Below are 20010 nucleotides of genomic sequence, written 5' to 3'. Positions count from 1 at the left end.
AGTCCCTTCTTCACTCTGTACAAGGCTGTTCCCTGGAGGCTACAGTCTCAAGTTTATGATCCAGTTTACAAAGGTGCCACTGCTACCAATGATTCATCAGACATGATGCCTGAAATGTTTACTCCAAGCTCAGATGATTCTCTCCAAGAGTTAGGAGCAACTGGGGGTCAATTTATCCCAGTGTACACCCAACAGGATGCTAAAGAAACTCGCATTCATTCATTGGAAGGTTACAAACTTCAAAGCCAGAGACAGACAACCCTGTTAGATTTTGAGTATACCCTGTTGGAATCTGAGAAAGCAGAGACTGATTTTAGCAAGTTATTTGTGGAACTCGAGCAGGGTCCTGAAGATTACATTTCCTCAGATGTCTCCAGACCATCAGATACATCTGCATCCAGTGAAAAGACTGTGTTTGTACGAGATGAAAATGTACTTCCAAAGAAACCAAGCCAAAGTGAGGAGTATATGAAGCGCCACGTAGAGGAAATTTCAGATAGATTCTACAGAACCCTTTTTGGTGAAGGTTATGTTTCTCCTCAGCCAAGTAGAAAGTGTCTAACCACAGAAACTTATAAGGATAAGATTTCTACTGTAGGAGAAGTTGCGCTCCATGGTAGCCCTGCCTATATAGGACAATCTTTAGATGACACCACTGGTATTGCTGTGGATCAGATCACAGTCAGATTCTCAGAATTGCCTACTCAAAGTTTAGCTCCAGCCATTTCTGGTGCTACTCAAAAACGTAACGTCTGTATTACTCCTGAAGATAGCAATACATCAATTCATCAGATGTCACTTGATTCAACAACTGACTCTGTATATCAAGAAGCATATCCTTTAAGCACAGGGCAGAATGTTGAAATAGATATACCTATTATTCTAACTTCACCAGTAGATGCTCAATGCACAAAAATTAAACACACCAGCTCAATTTCAGCAGAAGTTGCGGAGTATAGACCTCTTACACCTGTTTTATTAACATCCCGTCTTGATACCAGATCACTGTCACCAGATACAGGGTTGGAGTATGTTGACAATTTTTCAATGACTTTGTCTGAATATAGATCATCATCACCAGAATCAGTGGTCTCAGTGCCTTTAGACTCACAGATACCGTTTGAGTATAGACCGTCGTCACCAGATTCATGTACATGTAATTGTTTAAGAAAATCTTCACCTGAATCTGTAAGTTCAGTGAATGACTGGACGCTTCTCTCTGTTGATTCTCCATTGCCTGATTTTAGGCCATCTACGCCTTTGCCAACTGAATTTGTAAGACATGTTGAAGAATACAAAATACCCCATTCACCCGGAGCCAAAAGATCTCCACTCTCAGAATTGACAAAAGATACTCCAGGCACCTCTTATCTGGTGGTGACCGATGACACAGTAAGACCATTTTCACCTGGTTCTGTGATTTCCTGGCAAGCAGCATCATTTGAATCGGATGGATCTTGGTCTCCTGTGTTTTTCGGTTCGGAAATTTCAGACAGAGAATCATTTGAGGGAAGCTTTGAACGCTATACTCCATCCCCCAATGCGTTTTTGACTGAAACAAGACCATCATCTCCAGAATCAATGGCATCTGTAAATGCATATAGAGTGCTGTCCCCTGATTCCCCGATACCTTGTTTTGCAGTTCACTGTGACACTTTAACTCACACAGGTTATAGCTCACCATCACCTCAGTCTGAAATGTCAGACCCAGACTGTGACCTTGTATCATTAAAATGTCTTGTTGGTAGTCGACCGTCATCCCCTGAATCGATTGCATCTTTGAATGAGCTCAGAGGTCTCTCCCCTGATTCGCCTCTTCCCAGCTTTGTTCAAACAGTGTGTGAATATTTTATACCCACTAGATCTTATAGAACTGAGTCAGTGGCGTCTAGCCTTTCCAACAGCGAAGACAGCCCAGTATCAGACGATCCACCTTTAACTCGTCCATCTTCTCCTGAATCGATTGTATCGATAAACGAGTACAGACCACCAACCCCGGATTCACTTAAACCTGAATTCCTGCATGCTAATGTCATCTTATTTGGTAGTTTTAGAAACTCATCTCCTGAATTGGTAACATCTGATATTAAATATTCCCAATGTGGGCTTGTATTCAGTGAACAAAGAACAGAATCCCCGGAATCCCTTATTTCACAGCCTGAATGCAATCTTTTGTCCTCATCGGATGGTGAGCCAGCAGAGAAAACATTCTCTCAGACAGTATTAGTTCTTAAGCCTATAAATTCAGTGTATAATCAAGAACACAGTGTACCAGTGATCGGCCAGTATGGGTCATTTGATCAAAAACATACTCTGGTATATAAAGCTGAGCTTACTAATCGTATTGCCAAGGTATTTGATTCACAGTACAAGGGGGAGACATTCTGTACCAAGCCTGGTGTGTTTGAGTGTATATCAGAAGTAGCTGAGACAAAGACATTGAGTATTAGACAAGCTGAAGTTTTATCCGGACCAAAAGAGATAACCAATCAGGATGTACCTCGGGTAGAGCCCACATTGAAATGTCCAGCAGTGTTGCAATATGAAAATGAATCAGTTTTGTCCAAGTTTGAATCAACAGTGGTAACTGAATATAGGTCCTCATTCCCTGGATCAGCAATATCAGAGTTTGATGTATTTGATGACATGGTGATTGATGTAAGGAGGTCCTCACCAGATTCCATCACATTTATTCATGAAAACCGACCGTTGTCCCCTTATTCACCATTTCCAGAGTTTACACCATCATCTATATGCAAGTTTACAATGTCAGAGACAGGCTCCAGATCAGCTTCCCCAGAATCTGTATTTTTGTCTGATGATAATGAATGTTGTCTGTCTGACTTTAATCCAGAGCAAAGATCTGACTCTCCTGAATCTAGATTATCAGATGTTGAGGGTAGACCCCTGTCCCCTGATTCACCTATACCTCGATTCACTGCACTTTTCCTTGAGAGCACTTTGCCAGTAATGGGACACAGATCATGTTCACCTCAGTCACTGTGCTCTGAGACTTCAGTATCTGATGTGTCCCTTGAAGACCTGCTCACGGTAGAATATCGGCCAGATTCCCCTGATTCAGTTTTGTCAGAAATTGACCAGAGACCCCTTTCCCCAGACTCCTTGACTGAATGGAGACCTATGTCACCTGAATCTGTTCTGCTGTTGAAAGACATCAGAGGGTGTTCTCCACAGTCAGATGGGTCTATTGATGAATGTAGACCCTTATCTCCAGATTCACCTGTACCACAGTATTTCCCAGCATTATTTGAATCAGTTCCTCTAACAGGTTATAGGTCATCATCCCCTGAATCTGCAGTTTCAGAGGAGGAACATGAACTGGATGTTTTCACTTTAGCTTCTCTAGAATCTATAAATGGACGTAGATCTCTGTCCCCCGGTTCACCTGCACCAGGACCAGATTCTCCAATACCCCAGTTTTATTCCGGCCATTTTGAATCAACAATGATAACAGATTATAGGTCTTATTCTCCTGATTCAGTTTTGTCAGAGTTAGATGTACAGACAGATGTATTTGATGACATGGTGATTGATCTTAGAAACACCTCACCAGAGTCCATCACATCAGTTTGTGACAACAGGCCGCTGTCCCCTGATTCACCTGTTCCAGACTTTACACCATCATGTACATACAGGTTTATAATGTCAGAGACAGGCTCCAGATCAGCATCCCCAGAATCTGTATGTTTGTCTGATGACAATGAATGCTGTCTGTCTGACTTTAATCCAGAGCAAAGATCTGACTCTCCTGAATCTAGATTATCAGATGTTGAGGACAGACCCCTGTCCCCTGATTCACCTATACCTCAATTCACTGCGCTTTTCCTTGAGAGCACTTTGCCAGTAATGGGAAACAGATCATGTTCACCTCAGTCACTGTGCTCTGAGACTTCAGTATCTAAAGTGTCCCTTGAAGACCTGCTCACGGTAGAATATCGGCCAGATTCCCCTGATTCAGTTTTGTCAGAAATTGACCAGAGACCCCTTTCCCCAGACTCCTTGACTGAATGGAGACCTATGTCACCTGAATCTGTTCTGCTGTTGAAAGACATCAGAGGGTGTTCTCCACAGTCAGATGGGTCTATTGATGAATGTAGACCCTTATCTCCAGATTCACCTGTACCACAGTATTTCCCAGCATTCTTTGAATCAGTTCCTCTACACGGTTATAGGTCATCATCCCCTGAATCTGCAGTTTCAGAGGAGGAACATGAACTGAATGTTTTCACTTTAGCTTCTCTAGAATCTATAAATGAACGTAGATCTCTGTCTCCCGGTTCACCTGCACCAGGACCAGATTCTCCAATACCCCAGTTTTATTCCGGCCATTTTGAATCAACAATGATAACAGATTATAGGTCACAATCTCCTGATTCAGTTTTGTCAGAGTTAGATGTACAGACAGATGTATTTGATGACATGGTAATTGATCTTAGAAACACCTCACCAGAGTCCATCACATCAGTTCGTGACAACAGGCCGCTGTCCCTTGATTCACCTGTTCCAGACTTTACACCATCATGTACATACAGGTTTATAATGTCAGAGACAGGCTCCAGATCAGCATCCCCAGAATCTGTATGTTTGTCTGATGACAATGAATGTTGTCTGTCTGACTTTAATCCAGAGCAAAGATCTGACTCTCCTGAATCTAGATGGTTGGATATTGAGGACAGACACCTGTCCCCTGATTCACCTATACCTCAATTCACTGCACTTTTCCTTGAGAGCACTTTGCCAGTAATGGGACACAGATCATGTTCACCTCAGTCACTGTGCTCTGAGACTTCAGTATCTGATGTGTCCCTTGAAGACCTGCTCACGGTAGAATATCGGCCAGATTCCCCTGATTCAGTTTTATCAGAAATTGACCAGAGACCCCTTTCCCCAGACTCCTTGACTGAATGGAGACCTATGTCACCTGAATCTGTTCTGCTGTTGAAAGACATCAGAGGGTGTTCTCCACAGTCAGATGGGTCTATTGATGAATGTAGACCCTTATCTCCAGATTCACCTGTGCCACAGTATTTCCCAGCATTCTTTGAATCAGTTCCTCTACACGGTTATAGGTCATCATCCCCTGAATCTGCAGTTTCAGAGGAGGAACATGAACTGAATGTTTTCACTTTAGCTTCTCTAGAATCTATAAATGAACGTAGATCTCTGTCTCCCGGTTCACCTGCACCAGGACCAGATTCTCCAATACCCCAGTTTTATTCCGGCCATTTTGAATCAACAATGATAACAGATTATAGGTCATATTCTCCTGATTCAGTTTTGTCAGAGTTAGATGTACAGACAGATGTATTTGATGACATGGTAATTGATCTTAGAAACACCTCACCAGAGTCCATCACATCAGTTCGTGACAACAGGCCGCTTTCCCCTGATTCACCTGTTCCAGACTTTACACCATCATGTACATTCAGGTTTATAATGTCAGAGACAGGCTCCAGATCAGCATCCCCAGAATCTGTATGTATGTCTGATGACAATGAATGTTGTCTGTCTGACTTTAATCCAGAGCAAAGATCTGACTCTCCTGAATCTAGATGGTTGGATATTGAGGACAGACACCTGTCCCCTGATTCACCTATACCTCAATTCACTGCACTTTTCCTTGAGAGCACTTTGCCAGTAATGGGACACAGATCATGTTCACCTCAGTCACTGTGCTCTGAGACTTCAGTATCTGATGTGTCCCTTGAAGACCTGCTCACGGTAGAATATCGACCAGATTCCCCTGATTCAGTTTTATCAGAAATTGACCAGAGACCCCTTTCCCCAGACTCCTTGACTGAATGGAGACCTATGTCACCTGAATCTGTTCTGCTGTTGAAAGACATCAGAGGGTGTTCTCCACAGTCAGATGGGTCTATTGATGAATGTAGACCCTTATCTCCAGATTCACCTGTACCACAGTATTTCCCAGCATTCTTTGAATCAGTTCCTTTACAAAGTTATAGGTCATCATCCCCTGAATCTGCAGTTTCAGAGGAGGAACATGAACTGAATGTTTTCACTTTAGCTTCTCTAGAATCTATAAATGAACGTAGATCTTTGTCCCCCGGTTCACCTGCACCAGGACCAGATTCTCCAATACCCCAGTTTTATTCCGGCCATTTTGAATCAACAATGATAACAGATTATAGGTCATCTTCTCCTGATTCAGTTTTGTCAGAGTTAGATGTACAGACAGATGTATTTGATGACATGGTGATTGATCTTAGAAACACCTCACCAGAGTCCATCACATCAGTTCGTGACAACAGGCCGCTGTCCCCTGATTCACCTGTTCCAGACTTTACACCATCATGTACATACAGGTTTATAATGTCAGAGACAGGCTCCAGATCAGCATCCCCAGCATCTCTCTATTTGTCTGATGAAAATCAATCTTTTGAAACTAGATTGCCAGATATTGAAGGTAGACCACTGTCCCCTGACCCAGTATGTGATTACAGATCTCTGTCCCCTCATATAGGAATATCTACAATTGATCGCTCATCTCCAGAATCATTTATGTCATTGGAGGAGTGTAGACCATTTTCCCCAGATTCACCAGTTCCACAGTTTTCTTGTGTCTGTGATATAACATCAGTAAACATATGTCGATCAGAATCTATTGAGTTACTAGCATCATATACAGATGTTGAGCTTTTGGTTTTCGCATCTCAAATTACTGACCAGAGACCCTTGTCACCTGAATCAATCATTTCAATGAATGAAAAGAGGCCATTATCGCCAGACTCCCCAATTACTGACTTCACATCTTTAGTTTGTGTGAATGTTACTCCGGTAAACAGATCATCTTCCCTAGAATCAAATGCATCTGACACAGAGTTTGACATGGCGAGCTTTGCGTCAGAGGACCTTACATGGACTGAGGATAGACCTTCATCCCCTGAGTCAGGTGAAGTGTTTTCTGTTGATGAATATTGTTTGAAATCACACGAGATGTTCAGAAAGGTGCCTCAGTATAAGCTTGTGTGCAAAACTGTTCCATCAGCATTAATGTCACATTTGTATGATCCTCATTATAAAGGTGAAAGTTTCTGTCCAAAGCCAGGTGTGTTTGAGTATGCTGGTTATACAGTGGAGATGGTTCAGACACATTTTGAAAGAGACACAAGTAATGAATGTGTCCCCAACATTATGCAAGGGTCCATGCAGCCACATCGGCATGAATCAGTTGACTTATCTGAAGAAAATGAAGCACTGACCCCTGATTCTCTGTCTGAATGTAAAGTTTTATATGAATGTCTTATGGATGTCTCAGATAGCAGAGCATCCTCTCCTGAATCATATACGTCTGTGAATGAGAACAGGAAACTTTCTCCTGAATCTCCCATTCCAAAGCACAGACCTTCATTACCATGCACAACAGACTTTTTAATGGGAAGTCGAAACTTGTCTCCTGAGGCATCATTCTCTGTAAATGAATTCCAGAGACTTTCCCCTGACTCACCTGTTCCAAATAAATACACATTTGAATCTAGTTTAGTGCATGAATCAGATTTCAGTCCACTTTTACCTGCAGTGTGTGATGTTCAGACTTTGGGCTCTGTCTTTTCTCAGTGGACCATGGATGAACCTAGACCTTTATCACCTGTCTCTGATAGTCTCCACTGTGATTCCAGATCTTTATCACCTCAATCCTCCTGTTTTGAATCTGAGTTAAGGTACCTGTCTCACAAAGCAGCAAAATCAGAACTAATAGAAACATTTACTCCAGAACCTTTAGTTTTTGAGGCATTTGATCAAGCTGAATCACCTGCTTCAGTCACTGAGCTTGAAATTGAAGAAATTGTTGATAATGTCAGTCAGTTGCGAATTCATGACACTGAAGGTATTCAGAAAGATGATCCGTTTCTACACAAATCTGATGCTAGTTTGTTGAATCTGGTGACATTTGAACAATGTAAGACACAAACAAAGTCTCTACCAGAAATGGAAGGTCAGTTGTTTTCTGAAATTGAGTGTACATCTAGTAATGGTCTTAAACCTTCATCTAATGAAATCACCTCAGAGCTGAGACAGGACTCAGAAAGTGAAAGAAAGACATCTACATCCTTTAAAGACAAGAACGTATACACAGACACATCTGTAAGTGAATATATTACGGAGGGCTTCACAATTCTTCAAAGAGATAAGAGAGGCTCTGACAGTCCACATGAAGAAGATCTAGGACATGAGTCAAGTGAAGTGTCTCCTCAAGAATTCAAGGAAAGGGTAAGAGGTTGAGCATGTGGCTGTGGGTCTTCAGTTTAAGTCACAGTTTGCCAGCCTGGAGGAATCTGACCTCAAACACGAACTGATTTTTACCATCTACTAACAAATCTAGACTGAATAGACAAGAGTGAGACGCGTGCATTACAAAATAGAACTTACCATTTTCTCTAACTGTTTTTAAGACTGCATGGTTTGTAATAAGGCATCTTCCCTTTTGAATGTTTGTTGAAGATATACAATGTGTTTTGCATCAGGAGTTTATGCTTCTCAACTGCTCCTTTTGAGCAAAGATTGTATTGCTGTTGTTAAGTTGTATACATGTATATAGCATTGTTCCATTACATTTCATTTTGTGCAGGACAGCGTCACAATGAAGGCAAGCCATGTAGAGCCTCAAGAGATAGATTTAGATCTGATGCAAGAAAAGGCAAACGTAGACCACGAAGTACAGCTCATAGCACCCTCATTGACCGGTGTATCGCATCAAAGTGTCCCCAATAAACCTGAGCAGAGCCATTCTGAAGCCACCATATCTCACGTTCCATCAGCAGAGGAACATCAAACATCAACTGGATTGCAAGAGTTAAATTTATTTCAGTTTCATCTCCGTGACTCCCACAGAAGAGTAACACCACATTTGATTGATTTCTCCCAACATAGCTTAAGTCTTGAATCAACAGACCGCAAAAACTCAATATCTGTGAAGACGTTATCACCAGACATTAAGTCATTACCATCATTTAGCGAATCAAGTTTACTCTTGCCTAGAACGTATCCACTTGTACCTGCCGTGACATTTTTTGGTCTGGAAGAGACTCGAGAGTTCAAAGCCTCTGAGATGCCCACTGGTACCTCTGCAAGTTTAGACCTTGACTCTCCGCTGTACGGTCTGGATCTTAAAGCCAGAGTGAGGCCAGTTCATTCAGACAGCGTTGAGTCAGAGGCTGAGTTTTTTGACTGCAGACAAACGTTTTCTGACACTTCTGAGCCAGACGCTGGAGCAGCAGAGCTTTTAGATGTTCCTTTCACACATTACCAAGTTGAGGAACCATTATCATGCAGCCCAGATGACCTTACAATCTTCCCTAAACTTAGAGAGTATCAGGGAAAGGAAGAACGGCCCTTGTCCTGGGGCAGTGAAGATCTGCCTATAGTTCTTGAGCCGGAGGATGAGGAGAAGGATTTTCCAGACAGTTATACTGGAGATCATTCTTATGCCGAAGAGCTTTCTCCAAGAGTAGGAGCTCAATATGAGGATGATGACAATGACTCGATAGGCAGGGTAAGACACTTAGCATGAGCTGTGTGTGCTCAATAAGCATTGTTAGATGGTTGGTTGATGCATGCTAACAGTCTCAAAAACTAGGTTTTTATATACAACATAACTAACTGTAAAAATGCCTTTTAGACTAGTACATCCAGTTTATTTTAGTTTGAATCACATTTATTCTTATTTACTTCTCTAATGTTTGGTTTGCTCAAGAGAAACAGTAATACACTGCTGAAAATCACAGTTTTTATTACATATTAGAACATATGATGGTTGCTTTGGAGTGCACTGACTACGCATGGTGTGACATGTAAGTGTATCAGATGTGAACCCATAATGCATCTCTGCTGGCTCTTAGGAGATAGCGGAGGAACTAGGTTTGCTGTCTGATAGCTCAGAGGAGGAAGTGTTGACCACCCGCGTGGTGCGACGCAGAGTTATCATTCAGGTACCTGTGGATGAACGTGTCGGAGCTGTTTTCAAACCGGACCAATTGTTTTATTTTGATGTGGTTTTGAACAGTGCAGGCGCAGTCCATAACTTTTCCCTCTTTGACGCCATCTCTGTGTAAAACATAAAATTGCAGTTTAGTTTTTGTGTTAAATGTATTTCCCGTGGACTCATACTGTTGGTTTTTATTTAAATATTTATTGTATATTTGAATGTATATAAATTAAGTGTATAAAAATACTGTGTGTGTTTTTCTCAATGATATAATCAAAGTGTATGTTTTGTCTTGTAAACTGGAGATGTTCTGTTTTTTTCACACGTTTTTAAGCCACACGCTGACTGTTGATTTTTCTCGCAGGGAGATGACATGCTCGACATCTCTCCTCATGCGGTGACGGAGGAACAGTACACCGATGAACATGGAAATATGGTGGTCAAAAAGGTAAATAATACATTCGTTAGCTCATTTAATCATTCCAGAACGTTCAATGTTTTTGCATTTATCCCTTTGGCAGAAATTTCAAGACTAACAATGCATTCCAGATGTTATCAGGGGACCACAATGCCACCCGTATTTTTTGAAAACAAGGGTCTTTCAATGAACATGGAGGTACTGTAGATCACCTCGTGTTCAAATCTTGATACACGTGTGTTTTGTGTCCACACAGATTACACGGAAAGTGATTCGTAGGTTCGTATCAGCTGACGGTGTTGAGAGAGAGGAGTTGTTGATGATGGAGGGACCGCAGCAGGAGTCGGTCCGTGTGGATGAAGCTGATGCTTTCTCTAAAGTACTGAAGAGGACTGTAGTGCGCAGCGCTGGAGATCAGACTCAGGTGTGCTTGTTTAAACTTCATGAAGAGTCATTGAATTCTTTCCCTGAAATTGATAATATTGTACATAATCTAAGAACCTAGTCAACACCCAGTTGTTCTGTATATTACTTACTTTATTATATATATTCATCATATAATGGTTAATTATCGTAAGGGAATAAGACAAGAATAAGATATTTTATTTTCGTTTTTTATTGTATTTCTAACTTGTATGTGTTAATACTTCGAAATGTGTATGCGTTTCAGGTGACTTTCTCTGAACCTTCTGCTTACGGCGGAGCGACGGCCTCGGAGTTCGAGGACGAGCCGGTTCAGGGTCGCAAGGTCAGCAAGGTGGTCAAAACCATGGTAGTGCAGGGAGAGCGGATGGAGAAACACATCGGAGACCCGTCGCTGTCATCAGATCTCCCTTCAGCCAAAGACGACTTTGAGAAGGTGCGTTTCTGGCCGGGTCTTGTGGAGTTTTGTACATGTCTGCCTCTATAATGTATCTCTCCTATGTTCAGGCTTTGAGCTTTATAGGAGGCTTTGAGAAGGTTCTCCTGCCTCATTTAGTAGAGAAAGAGGTGTTGAAAGAGGACGGATCGGTGGTCAGAAGGTCTGAATATTGGCATGTCCGTCAGATGTGTGCTTGATTTTTGGGGAATGGTGTGTTAAAAAGGCCTGTAAAATCCAAGTGCACGGATGTGATATTATTTCTTAAATGCATAAATATTACAGGTGTATGTTCGCTGTATGGCTTCACTGCAAATCTAAAACGGCGTGCTTCTAAATGCTTTGACATTGTGTGTTTATACTAAACATATAGAAAAATGACTTTTTCTGTTCATCAAAACCTCTTGTGTAAATTGAAACAAAGTTTTTTTTATGAACAATTTCTTTCTGCATGTGTTTCGTGAAAAAACACAGGTTAAACAATTTCTTACCAAGGAAACATATAAACGATTGTTTACTTAAACCAAATCCTTCACAACGTTGTTTTATTGTTCAGAAAGTTCACATCTAACAGGGAATTTTCACAGAAGCTTGGTAATGCAAAGTTATCAAATACATTCTTGAAGTAACTTTGAAATCTCATTGTCATTGCTAAACATTCAAAAAAACTTTCAAAATTTTTTTCATTACTTAACGTATTTAGTTTAGGTAAATTGACCTGCTGTTGGCCACATCTAACATGATCTCATTAACTTCTTCCGATTTCTTGAAGACTAAATATCTTTGTCGTGTTTGTGTTGCAGTACCCGCATGCATAAGACCCGCACTCAGAAGCGAACAGTAGTGAGGGACGGCCAAGCCAAGCACACCCACCTGGAACGACTAGAAGACACTCCGGACACCCTGCGACCCGACGACCTTCAGCAGCATCTCAGTCAACTGCTTCAACGCTACTGTACACCCGAGGTCACTGACAAGCCCGATGCCGTCCGAGACTCGGACGCTGGAGAGCAGGACGAACCACAATAGGTTCGCATCATCTACAAAATCTGTTCTTTGGTTGTGCCAGGTGTTTATTGAAGACGACTTCCAACGTGTGTGTAGCCATTGCTTTTAAATGGTTGTTTTTTAATCTTAACTTATATTTATTTCATCCCGATTCATTTGATCATTTTGTGACCAAAGATAGATTCAACTGCTGAGTAAATTATACCTTATTTGTCATATTGCTTGCTGTGGTAGGACGTGCAACTAAACGATGAAATACTAAATGTGGAAGCTGACCTCATTGTTGAGATACGGATGATGAGAAGACGTTTGTAAATAATGGACAATACTGTATGTGTGTGTGTGAACTACAGAAACTATAAAAGCAACATATACTCCACCGTCTCTTTAACTGCGGTGCGGCCTGCAAGAAAAATATCATCAAATATCAGAGTGTGTGTGGTAATATCTGGCTATTTATACGAGATGTCATGCTGTAATCCTTCATAATCCCAGAATGCTTCTGAATGTTTTTGTTTCTCAAAGTGAAAATTTTTCATTGTTTTACCGTGGATGCGATTGCTTGACTGCGATCACCAATATAGCATTTAGAAATTCATAGCAAACAAATATTTCATCATTACACCAGATCCACACGAGTGATATAATCTGCTTAACCTAAAGTATGTACAGTGTGTGTGTGTGTGTGTGTGTTCTCTGTGATTTATTTGAATCTCACTATGAATGTTTTGGTTTTTAATCATTTCATTTTTGGTTTTGAGTCCAAGTTTATTTCCACAACTTTTTCAAGTATGACTGAAGTGAACGATTATTTTGACTTTTGAGATTGTGGCTTTGATGTGTATCTCTTCCTCATCTGTGCTGGCCCTCAAGGCACTTACAATAAACCTGAGAAGAGTAAGGGCCACACCATTGAACACGTGTGCCGTTTCGTTTTTCATGCAAACGTCGACCCATTTCTTCTAAAAATGTGTTAGTGACATTTTACATGAATAAACACATTTAAGTCAGTAAAGCAGATTTGGATTTTGGACGTTTTTTTAATATGCTGGTTGCACAAGATGGCGCCGGTGAGCTTTTGCGACACCACGGTTCGGCATACTCATTTCCGGTCGTAAAATCCTATCGAGTTGTTTTGTCTTAAAGAGATCTGTCATATCGCTGATATATTACTTTTTACCTTTTTTTAAACCTTTTCCACTATGTTTTTCTGGCGTCCAAAAAAAACCCAGCCAGCGCCATCTTTTGAACTAGCGAATAGCAAACATTCTGCTGTTTACAATTGCATCTGATCCCAATTCATTTATAAATAAAAAATACATTCTATGTTATTAATTCTGGATGCTTTACTGTATGATACTGTAAGCACAAGGCGTTTATCAGGATAGTAGCAGAAAAAGCCACCGTGTTTTCTCTCAAATTTATTCTGAATCTGAAACTCGCTTTATATTGTGATGCATGTTAAGAGCGTGCAAGTGTATTCATGTCTGTATGTTGTGCCCAGTTTTCATCCTGCAAAGAACGTTTTCTTTGTAATGGATAAGAGCATGCACACTTTAAAGCGTTCAAGTCCTGATTCAGCAACGTTTAGATGACTGGAATATTCGACGCTGTCTGAGCTGCACAGCTTCACTTTGCCATCCAAAGTGAAAGAAAAAACGAATAAAGAAGAAAAACAGATTTTGGAAATGAGAATCTTTCTTCAGTGGAAATGACGGCACACGTGCACATACTCCTTATATTCATGACGAAATAAACTACATGCATTTTGACTAAAAGTTGAGATCATATGCTAGTTTTTTTGACATTTCATCTTAAGCAGATAAACACATAAAAAAATATCTCGACACCCTTGCGTACTGCCTAAAGACACATACTTACGAATAGGTAGCAATACTCGCCATTCGCTCTTGAAAGGTTCATAAAAGCAACTTCAATACAAGAATTTTTGAAATCACACCTTTAATATGTTCAATAAACGTAACCTAACCCACAGAACTAAATGATAATGGTCCACCATTCAGTTGGTTATAGTATGTATAGCGATACATGGATTTGGAGATTTCGGTTTGGTGGAAACAGACAGTATTTTGCAGCAAAAATACATTTATGCAACAATGTTTCATTGGCATGTGTAGTACGTATATTCAACCGTATTAGACATATAGTTTGGCAGCATTTCAATCATTAAGTAGAACAAAATGAACCAAATCGTTGCGAGTTGAGGGTTTGGTTGAAAGAAAGTGTGTTTATAGATGACTGACAACAGAAAGTCATGCATTATTAATAACAACCAATTGTTCAATCTAAAACAATCCATCACAATTTGTCCTCGACTGCAGATTGTCATGTTCGATCATGTACACAAATGCTCAGGATGTAACACAAGAAACTATCAAATTCACACGGATCAGAAATGAAAGCCAAGTTTGGATTTGCCAGCCACACGTTTCACAAAATGAGCGTAAAGATCAGTCCCACAATACAGTATGAGATGTTACATTCTTTCCGTTAAAGTTTCCTAATCGCTGTTGTCTAAAACGTGTAGGTTTATTGATAAGCAAACAGCTTTTAAAATAATAAAACTCTAGATAAGATTTCCCCCTTATAAGGATTAGCCAATAAAACATCACAATGTTTCCTATACGCTAATATTAAACCATTAATACTCCAAAGTGTATAGCGAGAATAGCACTTCACGTAACTTCACGAAATGTCGTACATCACTGAAACCATAAGCAAGCTCATTTCTGACAAGTAAATTCTCTGCAGTATAAGATTTATCATCAAATTTAGAAAAGCACAAAAACTACAATCTCCTGTAAACACAGCCTGACGGATGTCTAACTTTGATTCAGTGTTATCATGAAAACTAGTAGATCATATATGCACAGATATTTTTGGCCTTTCATATCATTTACATCTTGGCATCTTCAACATTTCAAACGAAAGTCATTTGTCAAATCCTTGTACCCAAACACCACAGATTACAAATAAATGGCTCCATATATGTATACTTGTTATACAAAAATCGAACCCTATAAAAGATTAAAGTCATGGTACTGTAAGAACATGCTTTCCACATAATGAGTACAGTGTGTAAACCGCATACTCGACACACACACACACACACGGCGCATCCTCGTATGAAATAAATCTCTTCTATAAGTCCAGCAGGAAATGTAAACAGGACTCTGGTAGAGCAAACAGTGAAGATCACGATTGTGTCGAAGCTCAGCTGACAGGAGATGATCGGTGCTCTTCACTGCAAAACAAAAATCACATGTCACTGTTGACCTTTTAGATAATACAGTGTATACTACACGTTGACTTGAGGGTTTAAGATGATGCACAAACATCCAGAAAACCATTGTGTTTTAGGGACTAGATTGAACCGTTGAGGGCTTGAGATACAGACCCTAAATACACCATGTCTCTTTTATTTAAGCGTGCTAGATCTGTTGTTTTCTGGACAAAAAATAGACTCTATACCTCCAGTATGTATACTTTTATGAAACGTAAGCATGCTCGGCTAGCTTAGTTTTGTCAGCTGGTATGAAATGACGAGGGGGTGAGTAAATGATGACAGCATTTTACCTTTTGGGTGAACTATCACTTTAAGTATATTTAGTCTATATTGCATTACGTTCTTTAAAAGTATAATGAAGTATATCAATTTAAAAGATGGAATTCATGGCTTGTAGTTGTAGATCAAAAGTGTGCTTGGTTTGTAGTGTATAGTAAGAAGTCAGCTTTGGGCTGGGATAGTTTATAGACATACAGTATGTGAAACTGACGCTTTAAATATAACTTAAGTGTACTTAAAGTCGGCATGAAACGGAAGCAGCGATTGACGTATATCCAAATTAAACAACTTCTGAAATGAGAAGAAAAATATAGGACGGGACTTGATTTTGTTCATCAAGCACTGATTACTGCAACACTGTGTTAGAAAAATTAGAATGAACATTTTAATGTCTTGCCGTCTTTAAAGTAGATCTAAATAGAGCATACTAACATAATAGAACATAAACTAAAAGAAAGCATACTTGCAGAATAAAAACAACTAAACACTTCAAAGTACACTTTACAAAAAATGTTTTTAGTTTATGAAAGTACACTTTGAAGTTTAACAATAAACACTATAATACAAATAATGCACTATACTATTAGTACATTGATATTAGCTTACTATAGACAGTGCTGTATACTTAAGAATGAAGAGTTTGGTTCCAAAATGACATAACGCCGTTTTTTTGATTTGTAAAGAAATCGTGTTTTTTTATTGTGCATTCCAATAAATATAAATCAAACTGCAGTTTGTTTGTTTTGATTTAAGCCGTAATAACTCGAAAAATACAGCAAATTAACACAATAAAAAACGGAATCAAACTTTTCAATATACCTCGGTATACTTTTTGTATTTATGGATCTATAGGCTATAACCAATAGCTCCTGAGCGTCTGATAAGAACGCACATCTGTGCACACACACACATCTCACACCTCATTTGGTGGGTACGGTCGGAGAGCCCGAGCGGTGGAAGTGAACGTTCTGCCATTTTCCGTCTCTGCGGTGCCAGACGCGGGTTTCCTCAGACTGCATGGTGCGGGGCATGCTGTTCACATCCATGTACTGTGTGAGTCTGATGTAGGCGATGCAGGCGCCGTCTTCACCGATCAGATGCACGTGAGGATTCAGGAGAATGGTATGGATGGGTTTGTTTCCCTTAGAGAGAGCTACAACAAAACACGAGAGACTTGTGTTTCTGAATTTAAGGAAGAGTTCAAATCAAATAGCGGCCGTGATCCACTGTGAAAATGTCAAATAGTGTCTTACGGTTTTCAAAGTAGAATCTGTGGAAATCCGTCCCCTCCACGAGGTTTCCCAAAGCTTCGGGTTCAAAAGAGGTGAGTCCTGGATCGCAGATCTTCCTGTGGATCCCAAAACACATTAAACACTCAAAGGAATGACAATCCCAAGAACAGAAATGAAAATGAATCAAAGACACTCACGTATATGCTTCAAAGTCTCCGTTGTTAATAGCTTCGATCAGCAGCTCGGTGACTTTAATGATCTCCTGTTTTCTGGCTGAAACACAGAAAAACAACAAGTGAATGAATGAAACTCCAACATCGCAGCTGGTCTCCCAACAAACCACTGTTTATGGCTAAGATTCAAAGGATTTGGGGAAATTCCCAATGGAGAAAATGAAATAATCATCATGCGCAATGCGAAAGTCTTTTAGCGCATCATTTGTTTTATATTTTTGGAACTTTATATACAATTCTTCATCAGTTTTTTGGTCGAGCGCCCACTTGAGGCACACGTGGGTGCTTTTGTCTTCCGCTTATACACAAGAAACATACAAATGGACTTTTAAGACATAAATGCGCTATAAAATGACGTTGAGAGTTAAACAATAACTGCGCCGAAAACGTGATCTCTATTCTGTCAATAAACAGCAGAACAAAACAGCATTACAACATCAGTCACAACTCCAAATTAAACATGAAATAACTTTAAATATTCACGAAAAATTATAATTGGACAGCGCACACATGCAACACGACAATGCATACTTTCTTTTACTAACTACAAAACTAGGCGTCCCGCATGGAAAAATTTTATTTACATTATAACTGTATCTACATATGAAGAGTTTGGTTCAACATTTTCATTCAATAAATCCTAAAATGTTTCATTATGTATTCCAATTAATATCAAATCAAACTGCACTTGGTTTCTTTTGATTCAAGCCATACAAATTTACACAATAAAACACAACAGAATCATGATAACATAAAAAAAGAACATGATTTCTGAAACTGTGGAACCAAACTCTTCATATATGCACCTTACTATTGTAAATACTCAAATAAACTGTCGTACTTGGTCACATGGGAGTATACAGTGTGTATTGCAAGTTCAGCGAGCAGTAAGGAGATATTAAATGTGAAACACAGCCTATGCAGAACTATGCAGTTCAGTGTTTGTTGCAATGAGAGGGCGCTAACACATCATTCTCTAAACGTCTTCATACACAGCAGGACCTCAAGAGACGCTTCACAATCAGAATAAGAGACAAACCACAGAGGTTTTCAAATCAGACATCTGCATTCAGACGATGCAAAAGAAACCCGTAATCTTCTACAGTTCGGCCCGTCTCACGATCCCAAACCGATCCCACGGCCTCTTAAAAAGTACATCAAAGATTGATATGAAAACCCACTAAATTGTTTGATACGAAACGTACCTACGACATCTTTTAAATATGCTAAAATGACAGTATACAGCTTAAGCTATCGATGAAATGAAAAAAGATACATGTTTGCTCTTTATCATCTTATAATATTATACATTATTTCACTTATTTCATGTCATATTTTTTAGAATATTTTAGTCTGATCATCTTTTTTGATGCTAACGTTTAGGGTTAACAGCATTGTACTGTTTTTCTCAAGTCAGAATGAATGAAGTGTCTTTCTCTCTCGCTCCGACACTTACACTGAATGATGACGTGGCTCGGGATTGGCTGAGACCGTTGGAGGGCGGGCTCGGGGTTAAGGCCGCAGTGGGCTGTGGAGTTGACGTGGAGGAAGGCCAAAAGGGCAGATAGCAAGAGAAGCAGGTAGAGAGCGAGCAGGGCTTTGAGAATGACGTTACAGCACGCTTCTTCAGGACATGAGATTGGGAAATGGCAACACGAGGAATCGGATGAGGAAGAACGCTGGGAGGAAGAACATCGCTCACGTTTGTACGGTTTAGGAGGAACTATAGGGACACGATACGCTACGACCGCCGCGGGGGAGATCAGGGATGTAGGGATGGGTACGCGGACAGACACAGATGAGCATGGATGATAGCATGAGATTAACAAAAGAGGAGAAACAAAAGGATCAATTGAGTAGAATAAAGGCGAATGAAAAATAAATGATGTTGTTTTCAGGGCATCGCTTGAAAACAAAGACATGAGTGAAAAGATTCAGATATTAATTTTTGCCATGTGCGATCTTGTTTGAGTTCACTGAGCGATTGAACGATAGCGATCTCCAACATTTACCTTTTTCAATGAGTCCTTTAAATATAAAAGAGATGTCAGGAAACACTAACATATTAACATACTAACATATACGACACAATTCCACAGGAATTCATAACTACCAAGTGGATAATTCATATGAAATCATAGAATCTCATTTATGTTTTAGTACTAGAGACATTTAATATTTTTAATAATAATACAATATCACGAAGGTCCTTTTTGTTAACAATTACTTGCATAGGCTTACATGAACTAACAATAAATTTATTAATAGTAATTCATGATAATGTCAGCATTTTTTACGAATACATTATTAAAATCAAATGTTGTCACTGTTAACATTAGTTAATGCACCATAACCTTGAATAACTGTATTGACATGAACTAACATTAACAAAGATTCATAAATGCTGAAAAACTCAATTGTTCATTGTTAGTTGATGTTAACTAATAGCACCTTAAGTGTTACTGTACATTGTTATGGCGCATTCATTCAAACTAGCCACCCTGTAAAATACTTATGAATTCCCATTAGATCAGTGTGAACATTATTCCCATTTACAGACAAAGGGCCCTATTTTCAAGATCTAAGTGCAAGGTTTAAAGCGCAGGTGTACTCAGAGCGTGTCCGAATCCACTTTTGCTAGTTTATCGGCGGGTAACCGGTCTGTGTTCAGGATCTAAACGGGTCGTGATGATTCTCTGGGTGTTCT

The 20010-nt window shown here is 39.8% G+C and overlaps 2 protein-coding genes across 6 annotated transcripts in view; one reads left to right on the top strand and one right to left on the bottom strand.

Moving 5' to 3' along the window:
• The window catches only part of ank2b (ankyrin 2b, neuronal), a gene marked incomplete at its 5' end in the record, with an annotated part of 65873 nt that extends 51978 nt beyond the window's left edge, over positions 1–13895 (top strand). Inside the window, 5 exons of the mRNA XM_079459827.1 lie at positions 10332–10415; positions 10642–10809; positions 11056–11244; positions 11316–11407; positions 12048–13895. Of these exons, the coding sequence (XP_079315953.1) occupies positions 10332–10415; positions 10642–10809; positions 11056–11244; positions 11316–11407; positions 12048–12273 (759 nt within the window). The 3' untranslated portion in view covers positions 12274–13895. The remainder of the gene's footprint in view (positions 1–10331; positions 10416–10641; positions 10810–11055; positions 11245–11315; positions 11408–12047) is intronic.
• A 306-nt stretch (positions 13896–14201) lies between these two features.
• Positions 14202–20010, bottom strand: part of camk2d1 (calcium/calmodulin-dependent protein kinase (CaM kinase) II delta 1) — a 41832-nt gene continuing 36023 nt past the window's right edge. For 3 of the 5 annotated variants that reach the window (XM_079455299.1, XM_079455298.1, XM_079455302.1), the window contains exons 16-19: positions 17268–17343; positions 17092–17186; positions 16758–16991; positions 14202–15517 (exon numbers count right to left, since the gene is read on the bottom strand). In XM_079455299.1, the coding sequence (XP_079311425.1) occupies positions 16759–16991; positions 17092–17186; positions 17268–17343 (404 nt within the window). In that variant the 3' untranslated portion in view covers positions 14202–15517; position 16758. The remainder of the gene's footprint in view (positions 15518–16757; positions 16992–17091; positions 17187–17267; positions 17344–20010) is intronic. The other 2 variants (XM_079455300.1, XM_079455301.1) reach the window with 1 other exon arrangement.

This window comes from Barbatula barbatula (genome assembly GCF_947034865.1).
Source record: "Barbatula barbatula genome assembly, chromosome: 1".
Lineage (NCBI taxonomy): Eukaryota > Metazoa > Chordata > Actinopteri > Cypriniformes > Nemacheilidae > Barbatula > Barbatula barbatula.
This window is presented reverse-complemented; position numbering and strand designations above follow the sequence as displayed.